This window comes from Pseudorasbora parva, chromosome 8, assembly GCF_024679245.1.
Source record: "Pseudorasbora parva isolate DD20220531a chromosome 8, ASM2467924v1, whole genome shotgun sequence".
NCBI lineage: Eukaryota > Metazoa > Chordata > Actinopteri > Cypriniformes > Gobionidae > Pseudorasbora > Pseudorasbora parva.
The window spans coordinates 8,462,884-8,475,811 of NC_090179.1; the positions used below are offsets into that span (position 1 = coordinate 8,462,884).

Consider the following 12,928-nt stretch of genomic DNA (forward strand, 5'->3'; position numbering starts at 1 on the left):
GAGCCACTAATAGCACACGGACTCCGTCCCTGCGCACCCTCTCCAGAACTCCCGGAAGCAGAGCAATCGGGGGAAATTCGTACAGGGGCAGCCTCGGCCACTCCTGTACCATGGCATCCAGCCCCAGCGGGGGGGAGTGGACCACCCTCGGGTGGCCCGCAGGGACCATCTGCGCCCCGGCATGGCGGCGGGGTTGGCAGTGTGGCCCCCAGATGGCTCCGCAGGACGACGGGTACCGTGTGCTGAGGTAACAACCCTCAGCGTCCTGACCCTTCTGGCATCAGGAACGCTTTGATGAGGCCTTCTTGGCGATAAGGACTGTCCTCAGATCAGCCCTACCCCTCGAAGACCTCGTCTGAGAGCACCGCCCCGCCTCCCAATCTCTTTGTGGAGGAGTACGGGTGGCGACGCTCTGCCTCTGTTGAGCCCTGTGCGAGGAGCTCATACCCGGCTTTTCTTTTGGTTTTTTGTTTTTTTCTGCTGTTTTTCTGCAGCAGCCCCTGGGACTTGGATTCGGAGAGGGAGAAACTGTTTTAGCGCCGCCGCCTGCTTTTTCGACTCCTGGAACCTCTCGGTGACCGATTGTACGGCGTCACCGAAGAGGCCCGCAGGGGACAGCGGCACATAGAGCAGAAAGCTCTTCTCCCTCTCCTTAATCTCGGTGGGGTTCAACCACAAATGCCTCTCCGTGGCCATAGAGCGGCACACACTTCTGGCCGTCTCCTTGGTGGCCCAGAGAGCAAGATTGGCAGATTGTCTCAACTCATTTATGACATCTCCCCCCACCTCGTCTCTACCATCCAAGTCCCTGAGCAGGTCGGCCTGGTACGCCTGCATAATCGCCATTGTATGCAGGCACGCCGCGGCCTGACCTGCCGCCGAGTACGCTTTACCCACCAACGCTGATGTTGTCTTTAGCGGTTTGGAGGGTAAAGTCGGGGCCTTTAGGGATGGCTCGCAAGCGTCTCTTCGACCTTCGGCATGGCCCCATAACCATATTTTTTCAGCCCTACGATGTTACTGTAGGTGGAAGTCTGTGGGCTGAATACTCGATATGAAGCCAGTTTCTTCCACGACCTAGACACCTCGGTGTGCAGGTTGGGGAAGAACGGCAGGCCCCGACGTTGAGGCTCCGCTGCACGAGAGGAGAGTCGCTCATCTAATTTACTATGCTTTCGATGGGATTCTGATCTCTCAGTTGGCCAGTCAATATTTAATCTGGCCACCGCTCTCGTGAGTACCTCAATAAGCTCCTCGCTTGCTGGTGACTGAAGTGGTGAGTCTTCAGTCGCGATGCTCTCAACGTCCACCTCCTCAGAGCGGGGGGAAGAAACCGCATGGCGGGCTTCCAAACCCCGAGATGAAGCACTGGACAGTGCAGGTGAGGGCTGAGATAAGGCTGGGCCCGTCTCAAACCCCTCTGCAAGGTCCATCTGTGAACCCCACGACTGAAGCCGCCGCTCTGCCTCGGCAGCAGCAGGACCCGAGTCGCGGGGAACATGAGCCGAGGCACCCTCCTCAAAGAGTGCCTGGCGGGAGCGCAGCGTTCCTAACGGAAGCCGCTCACTGGGCATGTTGCGCTCCCAAACAGACTACACACAGAGAATGTGTATCCCCACCCGTGATGTTTTTTTTTTGTTTTTGTTTTTAGCAGGGCAGGGATGAACACACCTCATGAACTGTTCACTCGCCATTTTTCTCCTTTTTTTCTTTTATTTTAATATATTTAGCAATATTTAACAAAGGTGGAAAAAATTTCTTTCATAGACAGACAAAAACACCAAATAGACAGACAGGTTCACACAGATTGCTTGCTGAAGGCACAGAAGCTAGTTTCTGTTTGTGTTCGCGGATGCTTTATAGTTTCCGGTCGATGACGTTCTATCTCCTGATTGGACTGGTTCTACACGTGCTTCACGACGCAATCCCGCAGAGGCGTTCTCACAGCATTTCGACGCAGCTCGATTTCCCAGATAGGGAATTCTGAAGTTGTAATATACACCCAGTGTTCAATTAGCCTTGTTGAATAGTTTTTTAATGCAAGGATTAAAACTGTCATTACACTAATGGTTGTTAGCTTTTTAAGAATATTATAATTAAGGTACATCAGCTGGCAAACCATTAGACAGGAAAGACTTCGGAGCCTATTTAAAGGGAATGATTGTGGAGGGGAGTTTGGTCAAACTATGGCAGTGAGACAGCGACTAGTTGTGCTAAATCAAAGATGGCACCACACTATTTTATAAGTGAAAATCTTAGTCTCCTGGCTACCATGTCTAAAGCTGCTATTGAAAATACATTTTGCCTGCCACAACAGCAGATTCAGCAGCTTTTAGATCTTGTTGATCCAAGAGCTACTGAATGGAGCTACGCCCTCAGCCCTGAAATCCAGCTGCTGGCGGCGCTCCTCTTTCTTTCTTTATTCTCTGCCATAGTAACAGCTGATTATATGATTCGCGTGTTGAGATTTTATTGAGTTGGCCATCCAATAACAAAAATTAGTTATTTACACAATAATGTGATGCAGCTGCAGGGCAATCATCCTTGGTTGTGTAGTAAATCCACACACTATGGAAAATATATTGTAATAATATAAATGACTCGTTAAAACTGCCAGTTAGCGTAGCGGGTTTACGCACGAAATTTAAATTGTATGATAAGTGCATGTTCAACTATTTCTGAAGTGCTTCTTTTATAAAGAACATATTTTTCACATAACGCAGTGAAATAAGTAATATTGCATAGAGTAAATAATTGATTCTTGAGCCATCAATACAAGCCAATTCAGAACCGCCACCAAGGACAGCACCCGCTAATGTCGCACTTAAGAAGGTATACCTTAAGCAACCTCCTAAGGTATAGTTCGGGGGAACTTGCCTAGAAATGGGATACCTTCAGTTAAGTTATACCTTTAGAGTCTTTGTAGCGCCCTAAGAGACAACGTTATCGGGAAATGCAGCCCCGATCTTCACCAAATGTTTCATTTATTTCCATGTGTCTTCCTACATGGTTGTTTACAAAGTGAAAAGCTACACACTCCATCAACTAGGGTTAGAAGAACTGTTGCCAAACATATAACATAATAGAAACATAACCACTGCAGTAATGATCCAATCAAAGCATTAAGCTTAAGTATTTGCTCTCTTGCACCTTAAGAGAATGTATCTTTTCAGAAAAGATGGACTACAGTTCTCTTTGTAAATTGTGTGATTGATTAAAATCAGCTGGCAAATTATTTTAATTATCTTATAAAAGATTATTGTTATAAACACGAGCCCCATCTGAAAGGTAAAGGGGGAGGTGTTGTTGTAATTTATAATACAATCTTAAGTATTTCTCAGAAGTCTAGTTTTAAATATAACTCCTTTGAAGTTTTGGTGCTTTATGTAACGTTGTGTAGTGTAAAGGATAAATCCTGTTTGACATTTGTATTGGCTACTGTATACAGGCCTCCAGGGCACAATACAGACTTTATCAAAGAATTTGCTGGTTTTCTATCAGAGTTAGTACTGGCTGCAGATAAATTACTAATTGTTGGTGATTTTAATATCCATGTAGACAATGAAAAAGATGCATTGGGATTGGTATTCAGAGACATTCTAAACTCTATTGGAGTTAGACAACACGTATCGGGACCCACTCATCGCCTTAATCATACTTTAGATCTAAAAATGTCACAAAAATGTCACTAAAAATGATCTCAGATCATTACCTAATATCATGTATACTTAATTTACCTAAGGCTTCAAAGCCATCCCCTCACTTCAAATATGGCAGGACTATAACCGCTGCGACTAAAGATTGCTTTGTACATAATCTTCCTCATCAGTTCCATCTCCTCAACATTACAGATAGCCAAGAGGAACTTGATGCTGCAACAGAAACTATTGACTCTCTCTTTACTAGCACTTTAGACATATAGTTGCTCGAAAAATGGAGCACAGCTAGAAGAAAACAAAACTGGAGGTTTTTCATAATTTGTGGAAAGAGAGCATGATTGCATACAGAAAGGCCATAAAAACTGCTAGATTTGCTTATTTCTCAACTCTTTTAGAAGAAAACAAACACAACCCTGGGTATTTATTCGACACAGTGGCTAAATTAACAAAAAATAAAGCTTCAACTGCTGATGTTTGTAAACAGCACAGCAGTAATGACTTTATGAACTTCTTTACTAGTAAGAGTGATAATATTAGGAATATAATTATAACCATGCAGCCGTCTACTGCAGTATTACTTCAGACAGAGCATTGTAGTGTCACTGAGGAAAAATTACACTCATTAACTGCTATAGGAGGAGAAGACTGTCCTATATCAGCAGTAAATGAAGAGATGTCACACCAATCACAAGTTCAGTATGGAGAACCGCAAGGCTCAGTGTTAGGACCGTTGCTTTTCACCCTGTATATGCTACCACTGGGAGATATCATTAGGAAGCATGTTAGTTTTCATTTTTATGCTAACGATACTCAGCTTTATATTTTCTCAAGTTTCTGACGAAACTTACCAATTCACAAGATTGACGGAATGCATAGCTGATATAAAAAATTGGATAATTAGTAATTTCCTGCAACTTAATTCAAATAAAATGTCTCTGGTTACGACTGTAACCTTAGTTCCCTGAGAACAGGGAACGAGGCACTGCGTCAGCTTGACGCTACGGGGAACGCCTCCAGCGTGACAGGTGTCTGAACTACTATCGAATCACAGCAATCCTATTGACCGGTGACAGCCTATGATGTCATCAAGGTGCAACCAGGAAGTATATAAGGGCCCCTTGCAAACATGACTCCAGCTTCTTCGTCTGAAGGGACTGTTCGCAGGCAGGCCCCAAGGCATGGCAAAGTGACGTAGCCCCCCGCGGGGCCTACGACCAACTGATCAGGCCCAGGTGGCTGTAAGCTCAAAAACGACCCTCATAAGAGGGGAGCTCTTAAGCCTGCCTGGTAGGTACCATGCTGTAGGCAACCTATGCAGGTCCCTGTCCTGTAGGGACTGCATAGCAGCAGTGTCATCTCGTCATGCTAGTGTATGCGACCACCATCAGGTGCTGCCAGCTATAACCGAAGCCTGATGGCAGGAACCACTAGCTGTCAGCTTGAGCCAGTTATGTGTCTCCGTCCAAGGAACTTGTTCCCCCCAGGGAGTCCCAAAGGAGCCTCTACCTGGCACCGTTGAGGCTAGCTGTTTAAAGCCGCAGGTAAGTGGCTTAACTGGTCCCCTCAGGGAGGCCCATGAGGCCATTCACCATCAGAAGTCACCCATGCTAGCTGCGCGAGTGTCCAAACAATGGAGCTGGCCCTCAGGGAGGCCTGGCCTAATACCTGGCAGCAAGTCCTGCTAGCGGCTAGCTTGTCACTGAGACCGGATCCGGGAATCCCTTCTCAGGGAGGCCCAAAAGGGGCCTATCACCTGACACCACGTTATACCACGTAAGTAGCACCAGGCTGCTGCCGTGTATGCCCCGTCATCTAAATGAAACATAGTTGAAAAAAGCTCAGATGGAAGGGTTAGAGCTCTTAGTGTCCCCGCCTACCCGGATCTTCTAAATTATTCTTAACAACAATCCGGGGTGAGAACACATACCCATATCCACCCATCCTCCAAACATCAGCGTTTACCACCCGCTGATGTCCGTGAATACACTGAATATGGGTTCTTCCATACTCTCACGATCTCAGTCAGGAGATCAGGAAGGAATGGAAAGCTCAACTGAGCCGATGGTTTTATTGCCGGGGAGAAATCGACCGTTCCGTTTAAACAAGCGATGTCTCCTTTAATCCGCCCACATGATGGCCGCAGCCTGCATGCAGCGCGGTCATAACAACCATCGGCTCAGCATACACGGTCAGGATGGCCGAGAAATTATTTATCTTCTCACCAGCCATCCCTAAGAGCATTCGTGATTAATCTCGTCAGTCGCTAGATCGCCAGAGGGAAACGTCTTCTCGCGGCGATCGGTGACCCCATCCGAGGAACCGTGATGTGCATCCGCGCTCAGCCTCGGTGTGAGCGGGGACCACATCACTACTCTCAAATGCAAGAGTGCTAGACGAAAACGGAGCAATCTCAGATTGAAAACCTCGCTCACATTACACACAATCCAACAAATTACTCCACAAAAGCTTGATTGTGCATGCTCTTGATCCCAGGCGGAAAATAAATGAATTTGGATAACCTTTGACTTGAAGCATTCAGACAAAACAGTCCCTGAAGACGAAGAAGCTGGTGTCATGTTTGCAAGGCGCCCTTATATAATTTCTGGTCGCACCTTAATGACACATCATAGGCTGTCGCCGGTCAATAGAATTGCTGTGATTCAATAGTAGTTCAGACACCTGTCACGCTGGAGGCGTTCCCCGTAGCGTCAAGCTGACGCAGCGTCTCGTTCCCTTTCGAAAGGGAACTGAATTTTTAATTATTGAACAGAAAAGCTCCACAAGTAGTAACCTAGAATACTGTCTAACACTTGATGACTGCTCTGTCAAGCCCTCGTCGTCAGTGAGGAACCTGGGTGTGCTCTTTGATACCAATATTTCATTTGAAAGCCACATTTCTAGGATCTGTAAAACTGCATTCTACCATCTTAAAAATATATCTGAATTATGGCACATGCTTTCACTGCAAAATGCTGAACAGTTAGTACATGCGTTCATGAGATCAAGGCTAGATTATTGTAATGCTCTACTGGGTGGTTGCCCTGCTTGCTTAATAAACAAACCAAAACGCAGCAGCTTGAGTTCTTACTAGAACCAGGAAGTATGATCATATTAGCCCAGTTCTGTCAACACTGCATTGGCTCCCTATTAAACATTGCATACATTTTAAAATTTTGCTTATTACTTACAAAGCACTAAATGGTTTAGCTCCCCAGTACTTAAGCAAGCTCTTAACACATTATACTCCATCACATCTATTGCGGTCTCAAAACTCTGGCCAGTTGATAATACCTAGAATCTCTAAATCAACTGCAGGTGGTCGTCCTTTTCCTATTTAGCACCTAAACTCTGGAACAGTCTTCCTAACATTGTTCGGGAGGCAGACACACTCTGTCAGTTTAAATCAAGACTAAAAACACATCTCTTTACAATGGCATACACATAGAACATTTTTTACTTTCATTATTCAAATCAATTGACTGATTGTTAGGCTGCATTAACTAGGTCAGCCGGAACCGGGAACACTTCCCATAACACCTGATGTACTCGTTACATCATAAAAAGAGTGGCATCCACAATGTTAGTCTCTCTGTTTATCCCGAGGTTTACTGCAGTCGGCCGGATCCAGGCCATGTCCGGATTGGATGGTGGACCTGCGTCTGGACATGACCAGCGCATCCTGGAGTGTCTGCTGAGACCGTGTCAATTGGTGCCTCCTCTGAATTTGCCTCACCGCCACTTCATCCTCAATAAACTTGTCTGCGGCGCAATAACTCCGATCTTTCAAGTATTAATATTCTTGTGTAATCGACGCGTCATGCTAAATGAACCCGTCTCTTGCGTGATACCCACAATTTTGAATATTTCTATCTAATATGATTTATGACTTGCAGTGTTGGCAGAATAATAATTATACACAGTTTATTAATAGACAAGAGGAGAACTGGCTGACTGAGTCTGGTTTCTCCCAAGGTTTATTTTTCTCCCTCATGCCCTGATGGAGTTTTGGTTCCTTGCCACTGTCGCCTTTGGCTTGGTTTGCTCAGTTGGGGACACTAAAATTATGATCCAAGTTATTCAACTAAATATACAAATGTATTAATTAGGTCATATTTAATTCTATAAACTAGCCAAATTAAACTAGCCAAATCAAATTTTGTTGCAATATTGTCCTGTTTAACACTGTGAAGCTGCTTTAAAACAATCATCATTGTAAAAGCGCTATATAAATAAAATTGATTGATTGATTGATTGATTGATTGATTGATTGATTGATTGATTGATTGATTGATTGATTGACTAAAAAACTTTAAAACTGTCATTAATGTAAAATGCTAAATTAAGTATTAAGAATACAGTTTTAAGTATAAATTGAAGATCTATAGAAATTTTTGAAATCTAACTTGATTTTACTTATAAGTAACTTATTTCTTAAATGTAATGAAAAACACGCTATAAAAAGTCAGCTTTATTTATATAGCGCTTTTACAATAACGATTGTTTCAAAGCAGCTTCACAGTGTTAAACAGGATAATATTGCAATAAAATTAGATTTGGCTGTGCAGTCGTTCTGGAGAAAACAGTGATGTTTTCAGCTTATTTTAATTTATCATATAGCAACAATGTTGGCAGATCAGTATTATAGTTTATTCAATGAATTAAGACCTGATAAATTAACTAATTTTATTTGTATATTTAGTTGAATAACTTAGATCATAATTTTAGTGTCCCAACTGACCAAGCCAAGCCAAAGGCGACAGTGGCACGGAACCAAAACTCCATCAGGGCATGATGGAGAAAAATAAACCTCGGGAGAAACCAGGCTCTGTAAAAAAGTAACTGTTACCATACAAATCTAATGAATGTCAGTGTCCATTAACAAATAGACATAAAATAATTGAACCTCAGCACAGTTCAGATGCAATAAAGCTCGCAACTGCTAATTTTCTGCTGACAAGTCACAATTATTAAGTGCATTGTTTTCATACTTCCACAGGAGAGAAATGGCACAAACATCACCTCACCTATCGCATTATGAACTGGCCACATAGTCTCTCTCCTAGTCAAGTGCATCTGGCGGTGGAGGTAGCGTTTCAGCTCTGGAGTAACGTGTCTGGCCTGCACTTCCAGGAGCTCCAGCAGGGTAACGCCGACATCCGTCTGGCCTTCTTTGAAGGGGAACATAATGATGGGACAGGAAATGCATTTGATGGGCCAGGTAACTTCTTTATTTCTTTAATTAACTAAATTAAATATGCTGTACATTAGCATTTACATCAAAAAATGTTTTTTAAAGTATTTATTTTTTTATAAAAATACAGGAAATGCCACATGGGCACAAGTGCCGTCCCTTCTTATATATGCAAACTACGCACACTGCAAAAAAAAAAAGCTTTTCTTACTTAATATTTTGTCTTGTTTCTAGTCAAAATTTCTAAAAAATTCGTACATTAAGAAACATTTACTAGACAAGTAAAAATGATTGTCTTGTTTTGGGAAAAAATAAATCAATTTTTTTTTTTTTGCTTAAAATAAGCAAACTAATCTGCCAGTGGGGTAAACATAATAATCTTGTTTTAATCTGGGTTCCACATAGCTGTGCTAACTGGGTGATTAATAGAGTTAATTCTGAAGAAAAAACTAAACAGAAATTATAAATAATTATACAGCAACCCACATAGCAACATTGTGTCGGCCCAGATCTGCCCCTCATCTGGCACATGTGGAATACGGATCTGGCCCACATGCTGCAATGAATTACGGCCCTTGAGTGGCCCACTCCTGTTTGCCAGATCTGGGCCACAAGCAGGCCATAACAATGCCACATGTCAGCCAAGAGCAAAGAAATAAACCAGAACTGGACCTTATCTGAGTCACAAAATATGTATATAATAAATATGGAGTCATTTCAGCATTAATAAGCCTGTTAACAAGCAGAATTAAAAGTAGAGGAAAGGCGGAAAGTAGAAGACAGAAAAAGGAACGAGCAGGAACACAAGAACTACAACTGACTTCAGACACAGCTTTAGATGAAATCAACTGAAGATAAAAGAAGACATTAAATCTCTGAAGATCTCATCAGAGGGTTAAACAACTCCACAAACAGCATTACCAGCTTCACACATTACTAACCAGACTGACTTTATTTCTGTCAGACGACTACAAAAGCTCTTATTGAGAATTAACAGAGGTTTAACTCTAATGTGTTTCATTTGAAGACACCATAACGGTGATCAGTGTTTCCATTAGTTGGGCTCTTTACTCTTATTATACATTTGTCTGTTTTTGGCTGCTGTGAAAGTGTGTTTGTAAAACACATTTGCAGTAGCAAAAGAACCTTAAACAAACTGACGTCAGATGAAGATGGTTACCTTTTAACAGTTTTATAATCATCTTAAAAATGACTGATGTCCTTTGGTTCTAACAATTGTGTTATTAATGGATTTTCATTGCAACCCCTGAGTTACTGCAGCATCAGATCCTGCAGTACTAGTCAATAAAAATCAGTATTTTTTTTTCACAAACAAGAGGGTAATCTACAATGACTTACACAGACATCAAGAATTAGCGTATGAATCTCAACAATGGTGACAATCAAAAATGCGGCATAATCCAATTCAGCTGCATAATTTATTCATGCTGCAGTGCATGCTGGGTACCAGCATAGTACAAAACTCCCAGCATACATTGCAGCATGAATAAATTATGCAGCTAAATTGTCCTATTGTTTTAATTCAAAACATTTGCTTTTATTTGTTTCTTTTTTGTTGTTGTGACATTTAATTAGCTTTTTGTTGATCTGATTATTTTGAATATTTTGTTGACTGCCACCATTGATGAGATTCATACACTGATTGTTGATGTCTGTGTGTGTCATTGTAGATTAGCCTTTTCGTTAAAATCTTCTAACTGATGGTTATAATACTGCAGGATCTGATGCTGCAGTAACTCAGGAATTATAATGTAAATGCATTAATAACACAATTGTTAGAATCAAACGACATTAGTACATTTTAAGATAATTATAACTAGTGATGGCCAAATGAGGCTTCCTGAACCACTGAGGCTTTCCAGCCCATTGGTTCACCAAAAGGTTCATTTACCTGAAGCCTCATGAAACAGTGTGCTCCCTAGTGACACCTGCTGTCCAAAGCAATGCATCGCACACAAATCTATTCATCCTGAGCAACCAAATTATCATAGTGTGGGCACACCCTTTTTCTATTGCCTGTGTATTAATAAAGTATTTTACTCTGCTTGTATTTACCTATGCACACACAACTCACACAAACACACAACTTTGTATTCAACTATTCAGTAGTTCTTTGGGTTAGTGATGAGTGAATGCCCAGAATGATTGTAAATAAATTATTGTGAGTGCAGTGCTTATGGGACTGGAATTGTGGAACAGCAAACTGCAACAGGGATGGGAAAGCTCTCCCTAATACAGTCTAGTCTTATAATAATATTAATAATAATAATAATAATAATAATAGCAATAATATATATATATATATATATATATATATATATATATATATATATATATATATATATATATATATATATATATATATATATATATATATATATATATATATATATATATAATAACACTAGGCCTACTTCTAATATATATATTATAGGGGTGATTATTCAATTGGGGGAACTTTTATGTCCCCGGGTTATACATTCATGTTAAAAATATATATAATATATATTATAATTATAATTACGTAGTATACACACTACTAGATATACAACTAGATATAGGCTAATTTACTCTATTACTCTACTGAACTATGTATAATTTACTCTAATAATCTACTAAACTAAGTATAATGTAATATAATATATAATAAGCTATGATATATAATGATATCGCTACTATACAACCAACACCTCAACACCAATGCAAATGCCTACTGCAAACCCCACAAGAGGCGCGAGGTTTCGAACCACTTTTATCCGAAAGCGATACTCCGAATGAAGCAATGACGTATTCAACAGAAAACGAGGCCTCGTTTGTCATCGTCACGTGATTTTCACGGAAACGATACAAGCCTCGAATCGGGGCTTCATCTGGAACGCCCCTTTTTGCTCGACACAAGCTCCGGAGCCTCGCTTCAGATGTCCCATCACTAATTATAACCCTGTAATCAACAGGTAACCATCAACATCTGATGTCAGTTTGTTTAAGGTTCTTTTGCTGCTGCAGATGTGTTTTATAAACACACTTTCACAGCAGCTAAAAACAGACAAATGTATAATAAGAGTAAAGAGCCCAACTAATGGAAACACTGATCACCGTTATGGTGACTTCAAATGTAACACATTAGAGTTAAACCTCTGTTAATTCTCAATAAGAGCTTTTGTAGTCGTCTGACAGAAATAAAGTCAGTCTGGTTAGTAATGTGTGAAGCTGGTAATGCTGTTTGTGGAGTTGTTTAATCCTCTGCTGAGATCTTCAGAGATTTAATGTCTTCTTTTATCTTCAGTTGATTTCATCTAAAGCTGTGGCTGAAGTCAGTTGTAGTTTTTGTGTTTCTGCTCGTCTCTTTTTCTGTTCTCATCTTTCCTTCAGTTATTCTGCTTGTTAACAGGCTTATTAAGTCTGCGATGACTCCATATTTATTATACACAGATTTTGTGACTCAGATAAGGTCCAGTTCTGGTTTATTTCTTTGCTCTTGGCTGACATGTGGCATTGTTATGGCCTGCTTGTGGCCCAGATCTGGCAAACAGGAGTGGCATGTGGCATTTATCGCAGCATGTGGGCCAGATCCGTATTCCACATGTGCCAGATGAGGGCCAGATCTGGGCCGACACAATGTTGCTATGTGGGAAAAGACTCAGCACAGTTTAATCAGAAATTATCAGAATGCATTGTACTATACACATTTTGAACTCCTACGAGTTCAACTGGACCTAGAATACTGTCTAACTCTTGATGACTGCTCTGTCAAGCCCTCGACATCAGTGAGGAACCTGGGTGTGCTCTTTAATACCAATCTTTCATTTGAAAGGCATGTTTCTAGCATCTGTAAAACTGTTTAAAAGCATAAAATATTGATCTAAATTACGGCAACATGCTCCCAATGCGAAATGCTGAACAGTCAGATACGTATCTTCTGAAAGAGTACAGAATCTCCAGATCAAAACACAGGTGAAACAGAAAGCATTCTCCCATCTTAAAAATATATCAACACTACGGCACATGCTCTCATTACAAAATGCTGAACAGTAAATTCATGCATTCATGATCTTAA

General features: G+C 41.3%; 1 protein-coding gene across 1 annotated transcript in view; it reads left to right on the forward strand.

Moving 5' to 3' along the window:
* The window catches only part of mmp28 (matrix metallopeptidase 28), a 56,564-nt gene that overhangs the window by 25,343 nt on the left and 18,293 nt on the right, over positions 1-12,928 (forward strand). The window contains exon 4 of the mRNA XM_067450036.1: positions 8,656-8,877. Within this exon, the coding sequence (XP_067306137.1) occupies positions 8,656-8,877 (222 nt within the window). The remainder of the gene's footprint in view (positions 1-8,655; positions 8,878-12,928) is intronic.